This window comes from Girardinichthys multiradiatus, chromosome 9 (assembly GCF_021462225.1).
Source record: "Girardinichthys multiradiatus isolate DD_20200921_A chromosome 9, DD_fGirMul_XY1, whole genome shotgun sequence".
In the NCBI taxonomy this organism is placed as follows: Eukaryota; Metazoa; Chordata; class Actinopteri; order Cyprinodontiformes; family Goodeidae; genus Girardinichthys; species Girardinichthys multiradiatus.
This window is the reverse complement of record NC_061802.1, coordinates 16,592,907-16,619,211: the sequence shown is the minus strand read 5'-3', so window position 1 is coordinate 16,619,211 and position 26,305 is coordinate 16,592,907. Positions and strand designations below refer to the sequence as shown.

Below are 26,305 nucleotides of genomic sequence, written 5' to 3'. Positions count from 1 at the left end.
AGTTGGCGGATGCTTAAGTCCAGGTCTGGGAGGAGATCCCTCAGGAGACCATCCACCGTCTCAGCAGGAGCATGCCCAGGCGTTGTAGGGAGATCATACAGACACATGGAGGCCACACACAATACTGAGCCTCATTTTGACTTGTTTTAAGGACATTACATCAAAGTTGGATCAGCCTGTAGTCTGTTTTTCCACTTTAATTTTGTGTGTGACTCCAAATCCAGGCCTCCATTGGTTAATAAATTTGATTTACAATTTGTATGTGATTTTGTTGTCAGCTCATTCAACTTTGTACAGAACAAAGTATTCAATTAGAATATTTCATTCATTCAGATCTAGGATGTGTTATTTGAGTGTTCCCTTTATTTTTTTGAGCAGTGTAATTTAATTGCACCTCATGGCCACTTAACTGATTTGTGGGAACTAGAATTCTGGAATCAAATATTGAAAGATATGCAAATATATATTTTTAAAAGTATTTTTTCTCAACATTAGAATAAAACTAACTTGAAAGAAAAATGAAAGACTGTTAATGTCTTTGTGAATGAGTAAACCTAAACATACATAATTAGGTTTTCAACTGTATATCAGAAAAAAAATACATTGGCTTTTTGTTTCTGTCTTTAGTTGTTTCTTGTGGAACCGACACCTGTATACACTTCCAATGAATTTCTTCCTTCTCCTTGCACATCAGGCAATACACCTCAGCAAATGAGAAATTTGAGAAGCCATGCAGCCACTGTGCCTCCCATTTGTTTCACTGATGATGTCACTGATTGGAGTCGTGATTTTGTTTTTGGTAGGCTCTCTCGATCACCATTCCTTCTTGACATCTTGATTCCCTAGCTCACCTTAAACTTATTTGGAGAAAAATTAAATACATGAAAGTAACTTTAAACCTTTATACTTGGTTTACTGACAATGTTTTTGGGTTTTTGTTTAATTGTCCAATCAGAGTTGGAAAAAAATTGGCTTTTTTATACTGTAAACTCTGGATCTGAATCGCTTCAGTACCTTAAGTCCTTATTTGTTTCTGAAATCCTTTCAGCTCTGTCTGTGGCTGTACTGTTTCGGATTTTGTTCTCCCTAAAATGTTTTCTGACAACCTTCAGACTGCATGTCTGAACTCGTTGCGTCTGTCACTCACATGTCAATGAGGATGAAGCCTGCGGGACATTGAAACAAAGGAGGTGGACATGTTTGGAGTCAAAGCAAAAGGTGTCCAAACACAGTATTGTGTTGTGTGGTGGACACATCTTATTTTTATATGAACTTGGTAAAACAATGCAGGTCATTTCTAAATGTGATGATTTTTGTAGCATGTAGCTATAAAAATGTTGCTGTCACACTGCATTAAAACGTGTAACTATGTAAATTCGAGGTTTGCGGATTTAATGTAGTGTTGCCCAACAATAAGCTGGCAACATGTCCAGGGTGAATACCTTTCTCTGCCCATTGAGCACTGGAGATACCAGTCTACCATCTCTAGTTTTCTGCAGATGTTGAGGGACCATCTTCTTAAAGATGGCTCTGTGCTCTTCATCTGTGTTGACCAGTCCAAAATATCATGTGACTTATTCCAATGGCAGTCTATTACTACCTACTTCATCTTGAAGTTACTTAACCCTGATAATTTGACCTGCACCATGTCACAAAGTTGTTTACCAGGGTTCCTGTCAGTCCCTGTCCTCAAAAGTTAAACTGGAAGCGAAAATTGTTCTAGGTAAACAACAGGAAATGGTTTAGTCCTCTGTGGTGCTCGAATACTGAAGACCACAATGTCTGGTGTACAGCCATTCAACCTGATGTACTGGCCATTTTCTGGCACAGCTAACAGGTCAGGAAATCCAGACATTCTTGTAATGATTCCCTCCAGCTCTTCATGTGGGATCCCAGAGCCATTCCCAGGTTATAAGGGATATCTAAAGTCCTCCAGAAAGATGTGCACCTACTCTCGGGTCTACTCCTTAAGAGACGTGTCCAAAAACCTTATTATGGAGCCAACTCAATCAGATGTCTGAACCACCTGTCATTTAAAGATGTCTTTAAATGAAAATGTTATAATCTTTGATAACTATGTTAGTTTTGGCCTGTTTTTACCTCTCCAATCTCACTCTTAAGATTACTTTAACATAGGTCTACGACAGAAATATCAGATATTTTGATGGGATCCACTGATAACCTTTACATCCAGATGTGTCGTGAATTCAGACAGGTCAGTAGTGGTTCTTCATCCTTCATTGCCTGCCTTCTGCATTGAACTCCTCCTCCTCTGCAGGCTCTTAGTAAGTTTCACTTTCCTATCTCTGCCCCCTGTAGCAAACAGAAGTGCAGCCCCACTGGGCTACTGTAAAAAAAAACACTCATCCAACAGCTTTTTCTTCTGTCGTTAGCTATGAAGGCCACAGATCATACAGGAGACAAAGAGGTTGAAGAAAGAGATGACTCATATCTCACTGATATGCCAAGTCGTCACACATTTGCAGTGATATTCCCACATAAACAGACAAGCACACACACTCTCCTGGAGGCCCTGCTGAACTGTCATTTTGTATTAGTTCAGTGCAGAGAGGGGAGGAGGGGTGTTTAAGGCTGTTGAGTAGTGAATGGCAGTGAGCAAGAAGATAAAGGAAATGTAAATCCAACATTTTGGGTTGCTTTTGAACTTACAAACTTCATTTGTTCTTCTCCATCACATCACACCTTTTTTTAAGACTGTTTCCATTGTTTGGTGCCTACAAGTTTCTACTGATATAAACAGAAAAAAACGGTCAGAAACCAAATCAGATGCAAGAAAACCTAAAAACTGCAGCTGTACTGTTTGAGCATTTAAACAATGCCACAATAGGCTCTCCTGAATAGAACATAAATGCATTACATTCTGCTCCCATAGCTGCTCTTCTTCTGTGCTCCTTTGGTAAATCTTCTCTTTTTGTTGTATTACAGCACTGTTTCTGATCGGAAAACAGTTCAAAATGGATGAGGAAAAATTCATTTTAAAAGTTGGAAAATAAATGTATGACACAATATCACCATAACAAGGACAATGACAATAAAAACATTTCCTGCTGATTGAGTTCTCACAAAATTGGCTATTTGGTTAAGAAATCTAATTTTAGTTAAGTTATAAAGAAGGAATGCATAGCTAATATGTTGAATTTGTTTCAAAGATTTACACAATGACCATTTTATGGTATGGTAAATTAGTCTTGGTGTAGTAAGTAAACAATTTCTGTTTCTTGTGATATGCTACGCCACCAGTTGGCATAAATGGATTTGGGTTTATCATATGTTTTAACCCTACCCTATTAGAGGTGCAACAGATAATTGTTCTGAGATCTGAAACCAATAGAAATATAATGGGATTAAAAAATAACTACATGAATAAAAAAGGTGTCAGGATGTGACATTTTGGACTTTGTGGTTTTGTGTTTTGTTTTGCTAGATGTTTCTTGTTTGAGGGTTAGTTTTCATGTTTATTGCTTTCTGTGTTCTGAAAGTTCTGGTTTCCATTTGCCTCCCAGTGTGTTCTCCTCTCGTCTTTAGTTTTCCTCTTTTAGTTGTTAATTACTCAGTTTTTGTCCCCTTTACATTCATTGTCCCTCTTAGCTCTGTTTCCTCTAATTTATCTTGATTCTCCAGTCCCTCCTTTTATAGGTTAGCTTTAGTTACTGTGTACTTTTATTCTAGTCCTCATTCTTCTTCTTCTTCTGTGTTGTTTTTTGGCAGTTGGCAAATAACTTGAAGATGTGCACTAGTCCTCATTTCCTCTGCTTCATTCTCAGTTTGTTCTATCGGTGTTTACTTTTGTAGTCAGGGTTTCTTTATGGTCTCCTTTTGCTTAGGCCTTAGGTTCTTGTTATTCTTCTGTTCCTTCCAGTTCCTCTGTTTCCTTTACCTCTTGGTTATTCTAGATTTCTTCTGTTTTGGTTATTTTATCTTAGTCTATTGTCCTGCTTAGGTCTATGTTTCTCTTTATCGTTTATTGTTTTCACCTGTCCCTTCTGCCTCCTTGCCACACCTGTTCCTTGTTTCTTGATTACCCGCCTTTGCTCTCGTTCTGTATATGAGTTAGTTTGGTTCTTGTGTTTGAGGCTGGTTTGTACTGTCATATGTTGAGGTTTTTGTTGTGGGCCAAAGTGCAGATGCAGGCGAGGAGTCGGCATGGTGAGGCAGAACGATGATTTATTTAAATCAAAACAAAGGCTAAACTCTCAGGCAGGCAGGATGAAAACAGAGAGTTTAGGAGTCCAGGTCTTGCAGCAGCATTTTGAATCAGCTGAAGGCTTTTAACTGCATTTTGTGGACATCCTGGTAGTAACAAATTACAATAGTACAGCCTTGAAGTAACAAATGCATGGACTATGTCAATGTTATTTTTTTGAGCTACTTCTCTTGGTACTGTAGTCCCTTTTGAGTTTGACAGAAAGGAAATTGGATTTAACTCTCAACAAGATGGTTTCCAAAGCGCTGTGAGTTGCAATCTTTGCATACAGTGGATGATTGTTGGAAGGGTTATGCATCTCTCAGGGTTTTTGCTTGTTTTCTCTAGCTGTTTCCTGAAGACATGACTTTTAGACACTGCTCAATGGCTGCAGAATTTTTGGGGGGCGTAATGATTCTCCCTTTGTTCTCCATTGGACCACCTTAATTGTTTTTTAAAGCACACCCCAATAGGGTCATAGTCGAGTGCAAAGACAGGACAAGAAAATATCCCAAATCCCTAAAGAAAAGTTTGAAAGATCTTTTAAAAACCTGCAGCACATTTAAATATTAAAATGTCTTCAAAGTGTGGCTGCTATGATGCAAAATCTGAAGATTTTAGAGGTGATTTGAAATATTTGCACAGTAGTAACCTCAGTTTGGTTTTATGACTTAGAGTGTAATAAAACTGACCTATGATTGCTCCACTACACGAGGAATAAAGCTGTGAAGTTTAGCCGAGGAGGGCAGATAATCTCTCCTGCTGTGAAGTAAATTATGTACAAAACATAGCATGTTAAGCTTCTTCCATCAGCTACGATCGGGGTGCCTCCAGAGAACTGTGTATGTGTGGATTTTAGCAAGGGTGCACTTCAGCAGCCCTGTAGCCACCTAACGTCTTAATCAGGGATGGAGCTGCTAGTAAAAAGGGAGATTGAGAGCGATGCAGATTAAAGTCAGAAAGACTGAGCCTTACAGTCATCTGGGACGCAGCAGCACATTAATCTTTCTTACACTGCCAGGATATTAGTCAGAAAATAAAGCACAAAATTAGAAGCACTACCATCAAAGGCTGCAGGATGATATTTTTTTTTTTGCCTGATGGAGACAGATGCTCTTGATAGGCTGAGACCAAGACATGTAAGGCAATGATTAATAATTACCAGAAACAGAAGAGTCTTTCAGTGGAGAGGTAGCAGGAGTTCAATTTAAAGGTTACACCAGTAAAGTAAAACCAAAAGGTTTGGACACTTTAGATGTTTATTGTCATGTTTATGATGCAGTGTTACAGTAACTTCTTGTGATTCCAATTGTCCAGATGTCCATAAAAATCTAACATTTGGTCTTGTACAGCTCTTGCAAAACAATCAGAGAATTGGGGGGTGTCAAATCTGATTTTATTGTTTTGCATGCTTTCCTTTGGAAAGGTCTTGAGTCATTTTATCCATCCAAGCTAAATCACATGCAGGGTATTGAAGGGGAAACTCAAGAGTCATTGGACAATGATTTGATGATTCATGAGCTTGATTCATCCCCCATTTGTTTATTTTTTGTTTCAAAGCAGGCAGAACTACTTTTGATTTTTGAACTTGGTCTTTACGTATGCAGGCCTTGTGAAGCTTTAAGTTATTCTTCAAAGTTTGGCTTTTTTTTAAGACGCTTCTCTCTAGCCTTTGACTCATTCAGGCATAAATTGGGCATGACTAGTTGATGTAATCGATGATGTTGACAATAATAAATTCTCATCATCAATATTTTGTGTCACCAAAAAATTTTATGTATCTTTATTTTCTTAATTTCTTAACAAAAGTATAACCGTTTTCCTTGTTGTGTGTTAGGAAAAAACGCTGGCTACTGCAGCAGTGTGTGTGTGTGTGTACATACATCAGCTAGGTTTTGTGCCAGTCATTGGTCAGGTCCATCTGAGGTACAGTTTCAAAACACACATAATGAATGAAACATCTATAAGATTTTGTTGAGAGTAAAGTCAAAGCTGAATCTGTTCTATGAAGTTAGACAGGTTGTCTATCTGCTACATTTTCCCCTGAATTAGTGTTTATGCAAATACTTAGACCCACCTTTGATTAATTAATGCAATACCAGCAAGTGTGTTAATGTGCAGACCTTGTGTGTTTTCATTCATCTAATTATAATGAGATAATTTATGATTTAATTGTTAATACATACATTTGTGGTTTACATTACCTAATTATTAAAATATGCAGGGATAGCACTAACTGAAAAATAATTAGTTGATGTTGTAGCCCTAGAACAAAGGCAAAGATGTATGTATTTGAGTGTATCTTCAACACATACACAAAACTGTGCAAGTAACCTATTTTTAACTCTAAGCAGTCTATTATTTGCAACCTTTCCAAAGCACATTTTTTTTCTGTCCTTTTTTTGTTGCATCTAGAAAAACACGTTTGACAGGTGCAAAAAGAATATCATTGTAGCTTCAAAGAACTGCAATGCTGACCAAGATACCTGGACAATTTTAGAAGAAAAGAACAACTCTGTCTCCTTCTTGTAAATGATCAGTATTTCAGGGTCATGCTACTTTACTAAAATGGTCCACATTAATGAGACCATGTTAGAGAAGAAGGAGGGGTAAATTAAGATCTTTGTATTTTGGCTCAGCTCTATTCTTCACCAGGGGAGACTGGAACAGTACACTACTGGTGATTTGCACTGAGCTATGAAATACTCCAGTGCATGTTGTCCGCCGTGGTTTTAAGATACCAATACAGCCATATCATCTGCAAAAATGAGACCCTTGGGTTCGGAAACCAGAAACCCTCCTCTCCATGACTACACATTGAGAACATGTCCATTGAACACCCCATATGGGATCTGTTACCTGGAGTAGCCCTGGCAGAGTCTAACTCACACTGGGAAAAAGCTTTACTTTGTGCCAAGACTTGGCTCCTGCTTTTGTTATAAAAGAAGCTCAGTTCCTACTCCCAGAGCACTCAATACAGTATGCAATGGTGGACACAGTAGTAGACCTTTTGCATATTGTAAAGCACTTGTGGACTGGACAGTCAAACTCCCATGATGACTTCAGTACCTTTTTTAAGGTGGTAATGATCTTCGCTATTGTTCCATAGTCCTAGAGAACAGATAAATATTTCTTGTAAGTAAAAATGTACTTGGCAACAAATATCAATTCTGAAAGCCTCCTTGCTCTCCTGAATCCAATGTTGACGATTGGTTGAAACCCCTTTTGAAGACTTTGGAGTAAACCTTTGTAGGCTGAGAAGGGTAATCACTCTGTATTTGGAACACGCTTTGCGGCCCCTGTTTTTAGAAATTGGGATCAATACCGTGGCACTCCAAGCGTGTTTTCCCAGTTCCCAACATTAATAAAGATCTTCCCTGAAAATGAGGTCTTTGGTAGCCACACAGCTTTAAACCAATTATAGGGAAAAATAAACATCTTTGTTTGTTTTTTTACTCAACCATAACTTATATTAAGTCATTTTTAAACCCATACTAACATCACAAGTTTAATTCAGATGATTTTCTACTTCAAATTCCTGTCTTTAACACAAGGAATGCCCACAAAAAAACAGGATGCTTTTATTAGGAGCAATAAAAGGAACTGAATTTATAATGGCAACTGATGCTAACTGAAATACTATATTTACACATGTTATTGCCATCTCCAGATGGCTTTATGTGAAACATGATGCATGTCTCTCAACTTTAACAATTTGTATCAGATTCTCTCACGTTGTTTTTAGTAAAAGGCCTCGTTTAAACTGTCTGACCTGATAGCATTTAGGGTCAGAGTCAGTCTGATTGGTAACTGTGCTGCTATTGATTGGGACATTTTCATTTGGCAGTTAGTGCATAGCCCACCACAGCCAGACACATGCCTTCTCATCAATAACCACTTTTTAAACACATTTTCCATTAAATGTCTCCAAGGTTTTTCTGTTTCAGCATGAAATACCCAGTGGGCTTCTATCAGTCAGTCAGTTTCTACCGCTTATTCCATAGTGGGTCGCGGGGGAGCTGGTGCCTATCTCCAGCAGTCTATGGGCGAGAGGCAGGGTACACCCTGGACAGATCGCCAGTCCATCGCAGGGCAACACACAAACAACCATGCACACACTCATTCATACACCTAAGGTCAATTTAGAGTGACCAATTAACCTAACAGGCATGTCTTTGGACTGTGGGAGGAAGCCGGAGTACCCAGTGAGAACCCACGCATGCACGGGGAGAACATGCAAACTCCATGCAGAAAGACCCCAGGCTGGGAATCGAACCCAGGACCTTCTTGCTGCAAGGCAACAGTGCTGCCAACTGCGCCACCGTGCAGCACTGTTTCAGCATGAAATACCCCTTGGGCTTCTATGTTCAGTTATTTTACTGTCTAGTCTTTTTTTTTTTTATTCCGACAAATTAAACTCCTACTTTACCCAGAACTGAATATCTTTCATAAACCATTAATTAGTTTCTTATAATACAGACATTTTCTGACATTCTACACTGTTATTGCACTATTTTGTTTATGTAAACATAAATATTTTCTCTTAAGAGAAAAAAAAAGCAATGTCATAAGGGTCAAGTACTTTTTATTATTTAATTAGAATAAGAACATACTGCCAGGTTCAGTCCTCAACATTCATTATGTCAAAGTTCTGAGTGTTGTGATTATGAATATGAATATATTATTTCATATTAATACTTTCATATTTTATTAAATAATATTTCAGTCTGTTAAGGGTGTCCTGTAAATATCAGCCCAATAAGGCGATGGTATTAGGAAAAAATGGAAAGGTGTGAGAAGAGCTCTGATATTATTGAACAGCACAACTCTGCACACACTTGGAATGAATTCACACAATTTCTTAAAATACAAGAATTTATTAACAAAAATAAGTCAACTCATAGTCAAACATATTTCAATCAACAAACTCTTTACTATGCTAAAACAATCCAACTAAACTACCAAGCAGAATTAAAAAATAAGGAAGACTAATGGACTATGTACAATATAAACAAGTCGATTAAAGATGATTGAAAACCATGACCAAAAGAGTGATGCAACATTACCATGCAATGTTTATGTTTGACAACCAAGGATTATCTTTAAGAATCTGGAGATGAAGTTAAGTTACTCTTGGAACTAATTTAGGCAATAATTGGTATACCTTTAAACAACCATTCACAATGCAAGATCAGATAAAATATTATTTTAATAAAATAATATTTTAAATAATGATTTGCTGAATAAAACCAACCTTCTGGATGACCAATTCTCAATGGTGTTTAATTAGCTGCCTTTATTTATTAACATAATATTTAAAGAAATATTATTAAGGAAATGGTAAAATAATATTTAAGGAAATATTTCCTAGATTGAAAACTAAAAACTTTTTGGATAAATGATCTTTAGTAGGCAAACACGTGTTCTTAGCTGTTAGCGGTTGAAGCTAACAAAATAACTTATAGCTTATCATCAGAATCAAACACATACCTTTAAAATACCATTAATAAAAGGGTTAAAATGCATTAGCATGGATGGCGTGTTCTGGCCGATCTTCTGTGTTTAAAATCACCCTTTAAATAAAGTTTGTCTCAACTTTAAAAAAACACAAACACAGAACACATAAACTGAGCACGTGGTGCTGAACAGATAATCTGCTAGCACTAGGATTGCTGAGTTTTCAACAGAAACAAAACCAAACGTCATAAAACGAAAAATGTTTAAATTACTTAATTTCAAACTACTTCTCTCTGCCTAAAACACAACCTCATACGTGAACCATGATGAGTAAAAGTTGTCCGGGGTGACGAAGTTGAAGAAAGCATCCACAGTGAACAAAGGGTTAATTGCAGCTAACCTCCGTAGCCGTGGGGTGGGGCGGCTCGCTTTGTTGGCCGTCCAAACTGCATGTTACTGCTGTAGCCACAGTGTTGCGGTCCAGTTGTCCTTCCTTCAGACCGGGAAAACTGCTCCATTTGGCGTTGTAGAGACAGGGTCTCTGCTGGGAACTCTCTGGAACACAGTTTGCTTCTGTAGACTTAACTTAGTGCATATGATCGCGTGATCGTATGACACTCTTGGATCCAGTTTGAAGAGTTATGTCTGTTTGCCACCAAAGAGACATTAGCGTGCTGTGCCCCTCCGTCCAGTTTCTCTGGGGACCTGCGTGGAAGAGGTCAGTTTGTTGCAAAAGTGGGGTTTTTATTCAGACAGTGACGTCACGGGAAGTCCGCTGTTATTCCCTGTTTCTGGCTGTGCTGGAAGAAGGTAAATGCGATTTACTTTGAAAGTTCCAGAAAAGTTCTTACTGGCCTATCATTTGTAACCCATGGCTGTGGTCCCAACATGAGCATGAAACTGATTTGATCCCGTGAAATGATTACATAGGTTAAAATCCCTTTAATGTGTAAAGCAACTCTTAGCAGACAGTGTTACACTTCAACAAGAAAAATATGTTACCTTATATTCACATCTGGGAGATGGCTAATTGTTGGTTGGATAATATGACAAAGGTTTCACATTGCCAAATATTCACCCCTAACTAGCTGGCCCTCCACTTAGATTTTTCACCACATGAGAGTTTTCTGAGTCTGGAACCTCAGAAAAAGAAAGGAAGAAAGTTTTGCACCTTTGCTACAGTGGTGATAAATGTTCAACATAGTTTGTTGTGCCAAGCTGTTCATTTTTGAGGGACGCTCTGCTAGATTTTGTTTAGTTTTCCTGTCTGACTTGTATTAAGCCTTCAGTGATTTGTTTCCTGAGTTTACTCTCTCTGCCTGATAGTCTGTTCCAGATCCAAAATGAGGAACCATTAGACATCACAACCTAAAGCAAGAGTGACCACTGTCCTGTTTAAAAGTCACCTCTGTAGGCCGAACTTACTGCTAGTGCTGTGGTACTCCAGACCAGTCTTTTAAAGTTTTGTTCTTGGTCTTGCCTCTGAAGTTTTTCTCAAGATGTCAGCTGCTACATCCTTTTTTTAACTGTGACTGGGTGTGAAACTCTTGGCTGCATTCAATTTCAAAATACGTTTTAATTTTGAAAACTTAAAAAAGATCAGATTTTCTTTAAATGTTTGTAGCAATCGCTACATTATTATGATTACAGCACTAGTCTTGAAAATAATCTTGTATCGGTTTGGTCTTGGTCTTAGACTTGCCTCCCTCAGTCTTGGTCTTCACTCAGGGTCTGGTGGTCTTGACTACAACGGTGACGAAAGTCAAGGGGCTCCATATCTGTGGAGATACAGACATGGTTCGATGAGTTCAGTACAGCAGCATTGGATCCAACATGGATTCCTCAAATGTGCTGGCCGAACACTGAGGTGAATAGGGAAAATATTTTCTGGTGATTTATCCCATGAAAAACATTTTTCCATTCCCAACTCCTATTTTTCATCTTATTCGTCTCTTTCAAACTCTTTTTTCATTAAACTTTTAATAGACCATCAAAATTCTAATTTCTCTGAACAACTGACAGTCAAACAGACCTCTGATAAATCTAAAGGTCCTGGTTAGCTTAGTTCTTTCTTAGAAAGAAGCTCCTTCTCCAGTCTTTCTTTCAGTCACTTAACTAGGCTTGCCTGTTTATTGTTTTTAGGATACATTTTACTAAATTCATGATGAGTGAATACTTATTAGTACAAATTGTGTTATTTTCTTCTATAATCTGCAATAAACAGTTACTTATTCCATCTTTTTTTTTCAAAAAATAATAAATGTAAAAGACAGCTTACCTTTTTTAGGTCCAATGTTAAAAACTCCTTAGATAGGTGTGGCATAGTCTTCCATTTAAATTTGTTTTACTGATATGTATAGAATCATAACACTCCTAAACGGTGGACAATTAAACAGAGCAATAAGGCTGTTTAATTATATTTTTTATCAGAAAGCTTTTCAGTCTCATTACTTTTCTTTGGTTTGAGTCCTGTGTCACCTCTCAGGTGAACTGGACTGGGTCCCTTGACCTACAATTCTGAACATATTGTTTCTCAGCTCAGTGGAGAGGGGAGTCTCTGCACATCTGTTTACCCTGTCCAGGGAGACACTGACTGTTTTCATCTGTTACAGACATATGATGTTCACCGGATCCTCTCTTTGGAATTCAGAACCGAGCTGTAAGCAATACCAAAATAGATGTCACTGGACACACTGGATTCTCTCTCTACCACAGGTGCACAGCTTGCTGGAACTTCAAAAATTAGATGATGACCAAAAACAAAAGATTGTGATGCATAAGAGTGATTGTGCAACCAAAATGTAACCAAGTGGGTCAGGCTTCACAAAGTAATTGATTAAATCTATTGAGCTTCTGCTTGATTGTTGTGTTTGTCAGCCTCTTCCCAGAGTCAGCATTTAGAACTCATCAAAACTGCACCATCGACAAGCACTGAGCACAATGGAGTTTAGTTTAGCTTAGTTTAGTTCAAAGCTGTTTGCCAAAACACTTAAGATAACCATAAAGAAAAACAAGACTCTATGGTTTCTTTTTAAAACATATTTTTTACATCTCCAGGGAGAGACACTTCCAAAAACAACATAGATGAGAATATCACTGGCTGAAGCTGCAGTTCTTTCAAGACAATAAGAAGAGACAGACAGTAATGCTTTAAAGGAACATGCATTGATAATGGATCAAATCAAAAACTAACTGCATTCCAAACTACAAAGTCTATTACTGTAAGAAAACAATAAGCATTTATTTACACGTATCTAAATCCACAATTTGTCACAACAGCTTTAGGGTCATCAACACTGCATGTTCTGACAGTCTCGGGCACACAACCTGTAAAACAAGACATGATTTTACCTAAATTAAATATGATGATGAAGAGTGAAAGGGGTGTGTGTTTGTGTATCTGTGTGTGCATACTGTATGTATTCAAAAAGTCATACTTCTGAGGTTCCATAATGCTGGCAATAAGTGATGAAGCTTGTTTGATTTTGATAACACATTAAAGTGGTTGAATTGTGGAAATAAAAATCATTTCAAGAGACTGATAGTCATCGCACAGGTAACAAAACAATAGGCTTTAAATTGTAAGAAGATGGTTTATGAAACTGGGCCGAATCAAGACGAGAAAATTAGAGGAAACTGAAAACATATGTGCTTTTAGGATGTTTGATTAGTGTTTTCTCTCCGCTGGAGGCTGTTGACAGAAATTGTTCAAACATGACAAAACCTGGAAAGAAAATCTAGAAATAACGACATGACAAAAATTCAGACAGCAATTATTCTCGACAGCAGAATTAAAAACCAAACACAAAATTCTAACATGTCAACAGCCTGTCAGTGACAGTGACAATCAGACATTCTTTGAGCTATTTTTACACCCTTTGTTCTCAGAAGTCACTAAAAGGCCTCGATCTCTGAATCTCATCAGAGTTGTCAAGGCTGACACAGCTCCATGGAGATCCTAGCTCAGGCAGGTCAAGGTGAGATTGATCTGGCTAATGTGGACCTCTAATGCAGCACAGAGATGTGAGATGCTCCAAGGGGGAAGGTAAACTGTCTGCTAGTAAAGATAGAAAACCTATTCTGTGCTGAAATAGGTGCTGTTGGATGGGATGTTTTACAATCTGACAGTCGTGGCAACCTCAGTGTCTCATAGACAGCAGGTGAACTGACAGCTCTAAAGTGTGAGCATCGACCCTTATGGTTCTGAGAACTCTCTGAATATCTAAAAGCTCTTCATTACTCTATTAGTGTCTGCAGCATATTGAACAGCAACCTGCCAAACATCTGAGTCCCTTCTGATTGGTGGCCTGTCAGAGGCCTCGAACAGATTTACAAAACCTACACAATTCTCTGCTGCAGCTCAGCTTTCCCAAATTGGACAAAAAAACTGGATGTATCAAGTGGATTATAAAAGGAAAAGAAAACATTGTGGATAAAATAAGAAATCATTCTGGTAATGTGACAACACAGAAGGCACTTTAATTATTCAACAACGCTGTAGCTGGAATACTCCTTTCAGGGCGCACATAAACAAACAGTTACCACACTTAACATTGCAAGGAGTGCAGCTTAATCGAAGCTGTTTTTTTAGTCATTAATAACCTAAACTGGTAATGAGTTATTTCCATCTATATGGCAAATTTGTTATTTAACAGGCTTAAACATAAATATTTTATTCATATGTAGTATATGTTTGCATTCAATTAGTAAAAGAAAAAACTTATGCGTTTTTACAGCTTTTTAGAGTTACTAGCTATTGTCTTAATTGAGAGTATTTTCCACTCATATGTAAAAAAAAAAAAAACAACTGGATGAAACTACAGAAAAAATGTACTTTCCTACTACATTTTATTTTGTTTTCTGCGGTTTTATTTAAGCCACTAGGTTAATTTATCTCCTCATACAACCTTTTTACCAAAAATGTAGAAATATATTTGTTCTTTTACATATTTACATCATTAACTGACTCCTCTTTGCAAAGAATATACACTATCCTTACTGGGATTTCAGGTGAAAATGTGTAATGCCTACAGTCAGAAAAAAATGATAAACAAAAATTCTAACTAAGAATGTGACAAGCAAGACTTTACAAGGACCCAAGTTTATCTTGTGATTTCGTACACTGAGTAGGATGATAAGGGAGATTAATAAATTCTCCAAAGATCACAAAAGGAGAGCTTCAGTAAAGAATGGGATCTTGAAGCCATGAGGTGGCTATGGAAGCATGAGATATTATCTATATGCCAGCTGTTTGATTGGGAGACATCCCATGAGAAATTATTTTGTTTCCCATCATCACGAATGAAATGTTTGCAACACTCTACTTGGACTTGAATTGGAACTATGTGCTCTCTTCAGATAAGAATAACACTGAGCTTTTCAGCAACAATACTGCAGCTGAGTTTTGTGTAAGAAAAAGGATGACTGATTGAAAAGCATCTAATGCCCACTGGTAATTATGGTGAAGAATCAATGATACAGTGGGCCAGCTTCACTAGAAAAGATCAGGGAACCTTCTTAGTGGGCATGGCATACAAAAAACTATCTGAGATACCAGGGCATTTTAAATATAAATCTGATGCTTCCACCAGAAAACAGAAAACGAGTCATCAATGAGACTTTCAGGAGAACAAAAATCCAAAACACATTCAAATCAACAACAAAAATAGTTTACCAGACACAAAATCAACCTTCTTCCATAGCCATCTCACTCTCCAGACCTAAAGCTGTTGAAAATATGTAGTCTCAGTTAAACACAAGAGAGCCTAAAAGAGAAAGCACGGAGTTAAGGTGACAAGTTAGAAAAAAATAGATAAACGGTTTAATGAAAAAGGAAAAAAAAAAATCTGTTTTTGTCTATTTGATGGGTGTTGAGATGGTTTATTTCACTTAAGGTGCATGAAAATGTAACATTTATAAGTGTAATTTGTAAATATGCCTAACCAATTATTGCTTGCACACTAAAACAAATCTGGGTTTGTAAGTTTAAGGAGACCTGATTTACAGTGATGCTGCAGGATCCCTCCTCTGCAGAACTGCCAGCCTTATGTGGCGGAGAGGTTTGACTACCTCTGACCCTAGGGACTTTGTTGTTCAGGGGTTTGGCCCCTGGTAGGGTCTCCTGTGAAAAATTGATCTCAAGGCAGGGGTCATGCAGGCGATTCAAGGATTAATGAACCAAGACCACAGTGATAGGCAGACCTCGCCCTGAGGAGAAAGCAAGGCCAGAAAAAGGTGGGCTGCTTCCACCAGGTCAGGTGTCAGTGTTTGTCTCAACTGGGGGAGTTCCAGTATCTTTGTCTCCTCTGGGTTCTAGGTCAATGGCAAGATGGAGCAGTAAATGGATAGATGGCTGAGGACCTCATGTGTAATGTGGGTGCAGCTCTGGTCTGTTGTGGTGAAGAAGGAGCTGAATCAACAACAGCAGCTGTCAACATACCAGTCTATCTACATTCAGAGATCTTCATAAGAACCCAGATAAAGTGGATAAAATTATCTTCCTCTAAGGTGGCTGGACTCATTCTTAAAGGTAGAGTGTAGAGTTTTGTCATCCAGGGGTGGTTTAGATCAGAGCCATCGTTCCTCTGCATCAAAGGGATAAATCTGAGGTAGGTTGGGAATCTCATCAAGATGCCTTCTGGTCACCTTCCTTTGAGGTTTTCTGGTAACCTCCCACAAGGAGGAAACTCTAGGAGGGACTATACTATTCCTTCTGACCTGGGAATGCCGTGGGGTCACAAAGAAAAACCAGGAGAGAATTGCTGTGAAGAAAGTTGTTCTAGATTTTTCTCCTGGACTTCCACAGTAGAGGAAGGCAATAGATAAATTAAACTGCTACAGGCTCTGACAGTCCATGATTATGGTGGAGTGCAATGTTAATATATTTTTAATTCTTTAAAGATTTAGTTGTAAGCATGGGAATTAAAACTAAATTCTTCAACCCTCAGTTTGAAGACTACCGGCACACCTCTAATATGAGCACAGTCTTGAGCTTTCTGGGCCAGGAAAGACTTTTAGGGGTACTCAGCTGAAGTGATGATGATGTCTGATTTGATGGGAAACAAGGGCCAAAGAAGATGGACCATAATGGCTCCTTATCTGTAAGTCTCTCAGGTCTCATCAGAGTCTTATTCTGATAACATTATTTCCAGCAGCTCTAATGCAGGTGTGATGTACATGTGAAACACTAGTGTTAGTCTTTCCTTGCAGAATGTTTAGATCTTTAGGTGTGCATGTGAGACCAAGGCTTTATTTTTCAAGCTCAAAGGATCTGTTGCTCTGGTTTCCAATCTCCTTCTGACTGGAGGAGCTGCAATTTGCATCAAAATGAGACATTCGAATAAGGAGCTATGGAGTTGCTCTTACTTAGTCCTTGTTTCTTATGAGTTCAGGCCTCATTCAGTCAACTACTCTGAAGTGTCTTTCTCACTCCTCCCTGTTTTCCTGTCTGTGCCTTAATGCCTCACATTACCGTAAACCTGCAGCTGTCATCTTTCAGTACAAACTCTAAAGTAGAGTACCGGTATGTTACAGTTTTTTTTGTTTTAATATAAACAGCATTGTGCAAACTTGCAAAGGAAATAACAATCAGCACGAAGTAGCCACAAAACAATATCACTTATACATATATGTGATGTTTGATGTTCACTAACACCACAGCTTATATTTGAAATATGAAAGGTAGGAGAGATGATTATTGACTGTCTGCATCTCTCCTATTGACTTTAACTGAGCTCCATCTGCTGGCAGAGAATTGTAACTATTTCTTACAGACCTTTTATTCTTTGTAAATTTCTGAATTTAGCTTCCTTTTCTAATTGTATCATATTTGCCATATTTATCTTTACTGCTGGAACGGTAATTCCAGATTTTAGGCAGCAATGACCACAGCTGTTGGACTGAAGGACAATCTGAAAGAGATGACCCGCTTCCAGTAAAACAAACAAAATTAATAAATCAGGTTTACTCTAAAAACTGTTACTTAGGTCCATAAAATATATGCATCTACTCTTCTTCGTGGCTATTTATATTTTTTTTTAAGTGAGAACCTCAAACATCTTGAATCCTTCCTTTAATCCATTTTTTAATCCATCCTTAATCAAATTATTTTTTGCCCTATTGTGGGGTTGATTTTGGAGTTAACTTGGTGGATAAACAAAATAATATTGCCATATTTGTTTTTCTTAGTAAAAGTCATTGCTTTTATTTTAAAACGTGGTTTCTGTGGGAATTTCCAATTAAAAACGGGTATATTTTGTCGTTTTAATTTTAGACCTTAAATAATTTTAAATAAGCCCAGATATCCCACATAAAGTCTTAAATTACCATAAGCCAGAGCTATACCAGAGTGTGGATAAGGTTATATTAAACATGATTACATTGTTAAGTAAATTAAATATAGGCTATTAGGTAAGTTATTAAGTCAACATTCTTCAGTTTGTTTTTGCATAATTCTCGTGGGTATGAATCTTAATGCATAATGGTCTTAAAAAATGTCTTAAAGAGTCTTAAACTTTCAGAAACCTTGTAAAACGTTTTTTTCTAAATGACGAAAAATTATGTACAAATCAACAACAAAATCAATCCATTAAAACACACACATTAATAACATTACCACTGCTTAATACTAATTGTATTAAACACTTCTTAAACATTTTTAAGAAGTTGTGATTTTCAACTTTATTAATATTCAGATTCTTGCACCTCATTGGCTAAAGCTCCTTGAGCCCCACGTACCACGTATAAGTACTCTGCGATTGGCTCTTGGCGTGGGGGGAAGGTATGGAGGGCGCTGGAAACGGGAGAAGAGGAACTGTGTCTCGTAAAAATGTAGTGAAGACGGAAATGTAAGACTTTCAAAATAAAGCTAAGCATGCTAAATAGTTAATAAATCTGTAAAACAACCACATTTTATCTGAATTTAGAAACATAAAAACATTCACTAACACGATAAAGAGCCACTTATGTAGGCCTACTTTATATATTTACTACCATACAGCCAGTTTGCTGGCAAAATAATTGATGTTATAGATACATTTTTCTTAACGTACAGTTAGAAATTTAGTTCATTCTGGCTACCTTTTAATTGTTATCATTTTATCATAATTATTTTTGCCATTGTATGTATCGTTTTCGTGGTTTCGCTCATGAAGCAAAAAAATATATATAATTACACAACCTTTTATTTTGTAGTAGATCGACCGGAAGGCAAAGTATATACTTACTAACTTGTTAGTGTTGGTTGAAGCTGCGGACCGTTTGAAAATCTCCTTTAGCTCCCCTGCTGTTTGGACTTCGAAGGCAACATGATGTCTTTATGGTTCCGACCCGGTTGGCAGACCGACTCCTCATGCCCTGTGGATTCCGGTGATGAGACGAAGAAGCAGGGGAAGCGGGTTAGAACATTCTGCCTGGACAAGATGAAGCCCTGCACACTCTGCGGGGAGCGAACTGAAGCCGCCGCAAACAACAACATCTCTCCGCTAATGATCCGCTGTCAGATCGGTAAAGAGATCAAACACATCTGCAGCAACTGTGGAAGAGCCGAGCCTCTGGATGGTGAGGATGAATACTGCTTTTAAAGTCCTGTGAGGCACTTGAATCCGTATGGCTTTATGTCGTAGTTTTTTCTTTTTCCATTCTTATCTCTGATATACAGTAACTTAGTAAAATATTTTGTTTTTATGTTCACTTTTGCTTCCCACTTTCTGTTCTCCCGATCCACCTCTAAATGCAGAACAGTGCCTCTTTATAACACCCAGAGCTGCTGCATTTCTGCTTAATGATCAAGTGTTAGTTCGCCATTGACCTGTGGGAGATTTTCTGCTTCGAAAATGAGAAGTTCTGTTATCAACCTTGTTCCGGTCCTAACTGGCTTCTTGGTCCTAAATTATATCAAAATCTTCTCTTAGAAACTTTTGATTGTTCCGTACTTGGTTTTTGGTTTTCCTGTGCTCATCAGTGCAGTTTTTAACAATATGATTACAAGCAGCCCATACCAAACTAAACTATAGACATTATTATAAAATACCCAGAATCAAAATTCAAGAATCTATTAAATTATATAAGTGCCAGAGATTCAGGTTTTCTATGCCAGTAATATATTTGGTGATGTTTGTTGTTCAGCAGAAAAGTTTTTAGGGGATCATCTAGATGTTCTGGTAAAAAGTTATTTAGAAAATTTGCCAACTTTCAAAATAGACATATGCAACTTTTTCATTAAAACCATCTTTCTGACATGGAAATGGTGAAGTGCTTTTTTTCCCCAGTAGCTGGATAGACTGCTTAGTTTGGGGTCTTTGTCTATCTGTCCGTCCTTACCACCGACCGACCGACTCAAGTCATATTGTCATTGTGACGTTTACTTACATTATTGCATGTTTTTCTGATTCCGTTCCACTTTGTTTTGTCAGTCCACTGAATCTTTTCCCAAAAGTCTCTGGGATCATCAAGATTTTGGGGAGAAAATGTGAGACGGACCCCTGTGTTCGTAGTGGTTTTAGCCTTTGCAATGAAGGCTACAGTGCTTTAGATGTTGTGGGTTCTTTTGGGACCTCCTGGATGCTCCAAGAGCACATGAGTTAATGTGCTCTTGGAGTAATTCTGGCAGGGCGAAGACTCTTGGAAAGGTTCACCATTGGTATGTTTTTTTTTCCATTCACGATAGTGTTTCTGGTTCATTGGACGACTTTGTAACCCCTTCCTGGCTGTTAGATATCAGTGTCTTTTTTTTCTCATCAGTTCTTGAATTTTTTTAAACTGGGGCATCTGAAAACTGCAATTTGTATTTACTAAGGTTATCTTTGTGTGATATTAAAATTAGCTTGATGATCTGAAAATTAACTGTGTGACCAATGGGACAAACAATTTTGCATGCTACTGCTGGTTGTGTTGCAGATAGTAGTAAGTTAGGATTAGTACTAATTTAATTCCTTTGGATTTCTGTGTTGGAGCTGTGCCAGGAAAAATAGGTTGGGTTTGGTTTCATTCCCAGATCCAAATTCCAACTTCAGAAGGAAGTGGAACAAAAACTACCACCCCTTGTTCTGTATTTACTGCCACCTCAGTTCGTCCTGTCCATACACAAAACTTTCTTTAATTCACTTCTCTTTTGAGAGGTGGGCATCTCCTTCATTAGATGCTCAAAACAACCTGTCAAATTGTGCCAGCTATGCCAAACGTAACGTTCATAAAAAGTAATTCAGATAAAGGATTCTCCAGACAGAAACCCTGGCTTATGTTGGCAAATAGTGCAATTAGTATTTTCGAAGAAAAGAATTGTAGATTAACTAAAGATGATTTTTCTAGCGATCCAGTTAGTAATGAGGCTTTTCACTCCATCCATCCATCCATCCAAATAGAAAACCTCTGCCTGGTGTATACAAATACCTTTCCCAGAGGGTGGAGGGATTAACTCTCCTGATGAAGTCACCTTAACAGTCATTAACAATGGGCCAAATGATGTTTGGTTGACTTGAGTATCAAGTTTCCAGCCAGAGAATGTAGTCTGACATCTGGGATTATCTGGTTTTCCAAACTGTGGATTATAAAATGATTATTGCTAGAATAAACAAGCAAAAGAATAATGTTTTCTTTTATTCTTGGCATGAAAAGAGAAAGCAACGTGATTACATGTAACTCCCCTATAGATAAAGGATATTGTGAGTTTGCTATGATTTAATAGAGTAGGTTGGTGGGTTTGTTGTCTTAAAGCAGGAAGATGGAATCCTTCCGTCTATTTGTTTATGACCATGTCTTTTCATTGTACTGTTCCAGCTGAGGAAGTGGAGCGGCTGGCATCAATGCGCTCCGATTCGCTGGTACCTGGAACCCACACTCCTCCCATCCGCCGGCGGAGCAAGTTTGCCACTCTGGGACGCCTGTTTAAACCCTGGAAATGGAGGAAGAAGAAGAGTGAGAAGTTCAAGCAGACCTCTGCAGGTGAGAGCTGAAACGAACTGAACAACAGATGGATTATCTGCCAGCTTTGCATCTATTCTTCTGTCCACTAACAAATGATGGATATCTTCATGTTGCAAGTAACACCAGAGCCAGGAAGCTCTGTGGAGTGATTTTGAGGTTGGTGCTGCAGAGGAGCTCTGCTGACGTAACATGGTGGCTGTGTAAACTATCAAACCACAAAGGTCAGGTCATCTTCAGGGTATCTGCTCCAGTTTCACCCAGCAAACCATTAGTATCACGGGTTCTGCCAGATCTTGAAACCCGTAAAGTTTAAAAGAATTTGATTTTATTCCTGTTTTATTTTTTAAGACTCAATTAAAAAAAGTAGCCTTTCACAGATCTCACAGTTCAAGTGAACGGTGAACCACTATAAGGCACTAATTATTTTTAACTGCTAAGTAATATGCAGAAGCAATGTTTGGAAAACCAAGCCCATATAATCACCCCTCCACCACTTTGCTTTAAGGTTGGTATGAGGTGTATGTTCTGATATTTGGTTTTCTCCAAACGTAGTAGAACTAAATCTTAAGAAATATATGCGCTACAATATGAGCAGCAAAAGGATTGATTTATGGTCAGGAACAGCCACTGTTGCTGCTTCTCAGCTTGACGAATCAGTTTACATCCTGTTCTCACTGAGAGACACAAACATACTGCAGAGAGGCTTCCTGCAGTCAAGCTGTTCCCCCAGCTGTCGCAGCAGATCAGCTAACATTTAACACTTACATTTAGTTATTTTCTACCTGCTCCTTTGCCTCCAAACACAGATTGTGCATCTAATTAAACACATATTTAAACACATAGAACACTGCATTCTGTGCTCACCATGCAGTATATCTGGATTCTTTCCTTTCAGGCGCGATACACTGTTGCATTATTCGGTAACAACAGAGCCCAAATGTGTTTTTGTTTTCTTCTGGATTTGAATCAAAGTTACTGCATGAAAAGAATTAAACGTCTGGATAAACAAGCCCTCTAACTTCTTTGAGCGTGTTGCTGAAGCTAAATGATAATGTGCATATATTGAGCTTGCTTATTGACAAACTATTATACTTATTGCATGTTTTTGTCACATTTTGGAGAAATTATTTTGTGAGCAAAAGATTAAATAAAAAGAGAATGGTTGTTCAAAGGTTCCATATCAGTGAATATTAATATGAGAAATGGCATCAAAACAGTGAATCTCCACGAATGGAATTATCTAGCAAACAAAAAATTGTAAAAGAACTATAAATATATTTTATATTTTAGATTCCTTAAAGTAGCCACCCTTTGGTGTGGTGAATGAAATATTGACCTTTGGCCGTCTCTCAACGAACGTCTGGGAAGTTCTTCCAAGACTCTTTGGAAAACCATTTCAGGTGACCACCTCATGAAGCTCATGGAGCGAACGCCAAGAGAGCAAAGCAGTTATCAAAGCAAAGGGTGGCTATTATGAAAAATCTGAAATAGTTATTTCTCACTTTTTGTTTGCTACATAAATCCATGTGAGTTCACTCACAGTTTTGTTGGATTTGGTGAGAATCTACAATTTAAATGAAAATAATAATAATCATGAAAATTAAGTGAGAAAGTGTATTTAAGTTTTATCATCATGATTCACACATTTCTGAATCCAGTCTATATTCTATCAGTTAATTTCTCTCCATCAATCATTAGGAGCGCATTTGGTTTTTGGGTTGTTTTTTTGTTGTTGTTTCTTTTAACAATCAATCACAGCTCTTAGAAGACAGCGTCACACCTTGAAACGGGGTCAACCGTGCCCCCTCAATAAGAGAGGAATTTTTGCCAGGAATCTTTAGGTTAAGATAGGAGCTCTCTCAGAGGACTCTGAGAATCTCTGTGAATACGGGCCCAGGTTGTCACCACTGGTCTTTACTGGTCATGTTGATAAAAGCTGCTATATTCACCCCTAGTATTACATTTAGCTCTAGTTTTATTGTTTTTTGTGTCCTCAGTGTTGGAGAGGAAAATGTCTACTCGCCAAAGCAGAGAGGAGCTCATCAAGAAAGGACTCCTGAAGGAGGTTTATGAGAAAGGTAAGAATATAAAAGGTTTTCAAGGTTTCTCAGATTTGACACTTTGCTCTCTTGTTTTTTATATGCTTTCTATTAAGCGCTAATTTATTCAGTGATTCCTTTGCTTTTTCTAAAGCAGTCTGACAACCACACTACTTTATATGAATATTAGAGATGGAAAAGGTTAAAGATGGGTATCAATAAAGCATTCTAAAACCAATCTACAAGGAATATATAAAAGTTATTAGTACTTGTGTATTAGGATATAATAGCCACATCAACCAGTTAGATAAACACAGCAGCACTTATTGCATTAATTTATCAAAGAGTAAGCAGAATGTTAAAAAGTAAGTCTTCATCTATTGGAGATTTAGTCTCAGGTTTTTTGATTGTGTATGCTCTGTCCTTGTGAAGCACTTTGTGATATCTATCTACAAAAGTTGCTATATAAATATGTTTCATTTGCATACTAATAATCACACAATGTATGTCGGGTGTTTTACTGCAGGATAAAACTCTGATTTTAGGAGCTTGTAAGAACCAGATGATTTTTTTTTATTCTTATAATTCATCAAATCTTGGAATATAAAATATATTTTCTATTAAGAAGAATCTCATACTTTCCATACTTTTTTATTTAGGGTAATTTTTTAATTTTATAGGTATTATTTCAAGCATCGATTACATTATGCTGGAAAACATGCACAAAATTCACCATAACAGGTCAAACTACTTTTGTTGGGATAAAAACGTCGACATTTGAAGTGAAAAGGGGGTTGCTTAGAGTTGGAACTGTTACAGATTTCTTTTTAAGAAAATGTTCCTTTAAATTTTGTATATTCACAACTAATAGTTGTAAATGTTAAAAAGTTATCTGAATGTAATAATTTGTTTGCAAGCTACAACCTATAAAATGAACATTTTAAAAAATTTTTAACAGCTAAAAACAGGCTTTTGCTCGCTATTTTGTGAAATGCATTTTTTGTAGACCCTTTACTGTTTTTGCTGTCCTTTTATTTTTTTATCAATCATTTTATCATTAATTTTTTTATTTAATTCATTTTTTATTATCATATTTTTAATTATTCATTTTTTTATGCTCTTTAATTATTTAATTACCTTTATGTCTCTGCAATGTACTTTTTTTATTATGTACTTTGAGTTGTCCTGCTACTGAAATGTGCTACATACATAAACTTGCCTTGCTTTTTTCTCTGCAGATGGGACATCCTCTCTAGTTCTCAGGGAGGAGGTGAAGATGGAGAACGGGCGCTCCCCATTGCTCGGCACAATCCCGTCCGAACCTGAAGGTCCTGAACTGATGGAGGGAGCAACAGCTGCTGTAGGTAGGAAGCAAACCCTCAACCATTGTCACCACTTTGTTTATGTCAGACATACTGCCCTCTGACTGCTTGTTGTAAATATTTCACAGCTGGAAGTTTGGAGTTTCAAATGCAAAGTGAAGGTACGTGTCAACAAGACCAGGCTCAGAACTCCAGCCTGACTCCACCCACAAAGGCCTCCACAGTGTTTCCTGCTGATGGATCAGAATCACCCATCTTGAGACCTCCTACGTTACACAAACAGCCACCTGCTCTTCCACCCAAACCTTTCAGCAGACTCCCCAATCACCTCACAGGTAAGCTTGTCTCTTTGCACGCTTCTGAGTGAGCCTGGGTCCATGTTTCTCTATCTGTCACTTCCTCTCTCTCACGCAGATGGAACCCCAGTAAAGTTGCCATGCATTTCAACCAAGCTGTCTCCTCCTCTACCTCCGAAGAAGCTCCTGATTTCTGTTCCTGCAGGGAGCATGGAGCCCTCTCCGCTCGTCTTCCAGAAGTGCCCCGCCCCACCTAGCCACTCTGTGATGGGCGGACACTCGCTGCAGTATGGGGCTCTGCCGGTGCCCCTGCACCCGCCCAGCCGGATCATAGAGGAACTCAACAAGACACTTGCCCTCACCATGCAGAGGTTTGAGAGGTGGGGGCTAAGACACATAAAAAATGTCTTAGAAATCTGCAATCTCTTCAACTTCATTTTAGTTTTTCTCTTTCAAGACTTTGTTTGTATCGGTTTCACAAACTATATGCCTTCACATACTGTACAGACCAAAAGTTTGGACACACCTTCTCATTCAAAGAGTTTTCTTTATTTTCATGACTATGAATATTCTGGCTTCACACTGAAGGCATCAAAACTATGAATTAACACATGTGGAATTATATACTGAACAAAAAAAGTGTGAAACAACTGAAAATATGTCTTATATTCTAGGTTCTTCAAAGTAGCCACCTTTTGCTTTGATTACTGCTCCTTACACTCTTGGCATTCTGTTGATGAGCTTCAAGAGGTAGTCACCTGAAATGGTTTTCCAACAGTCTTGAAGGAGTTCCCAGAGATGCTTAGCACTTGTTGACCCTTTTGCCTTCACTCTGCGGTCCAGCTCACCCCAAACCATCTCAATTGGGTTCAGGTCCGGTGACTGTGGAGGCCAGGTCATCTGGCGCAGCCCCCCATCACACTCCTTCTTGGTCAAATAGCCCTTACACAGCCTGGAGGTGTGTTTGGGGTCATTGTCCTGTTGAAAAATAAATGATGGTCCAAATAAACACAAACCGGATGGAATAGCATGCCGCTGCAAGATGCTGTGGTAGCCATGCTGGTT

At 38.0% G+C, this 26,305-nt stretch overlaps 1 protein-coding gene across 4 annotated transcripts in view; it reads left to right on the top strand.

Annotated features, from left to right (window-relative positions):
* The window catches only part of phactr1 (phosphatase and actin regulator 1), a 57,036-nt gene that overhangs the window by 17,488 nt on the left and 13,243 nt on the right, over nt 1-26,305 (top strand). For 3 of the 4 annotated variants that reach the window (XM_047375678.1, XM_047375677.1, XM_047375675.1), the window contains 5 exons: nt 21,437-21,601; nt 23,581-23,661; nt 24,861-24,986; nt 25,073-25,279; nt 25,359-25,620. In XM_047375678.1, coding sequence (XP_047231634.1) covers nt 21,437-21,601; nt 23,581-23,661; nt 24,861-24,986; nt 25,073-25,279; nt 25,359-25,620 — 841 coding nt within the window. Of the gene's footprint in view, nt 1-12,273; nt 12,377-18,936; nt 19,220-21,436; nt 21,602-23,580; nt 23,662-24,860; nt 24,987-25,072; nt 25,280-25,358; nt 25,621-26,305 lie in introns of all 4 variants that reach the window. The other variant, XM_047375674.1, reaches the window with a different exon arrangement.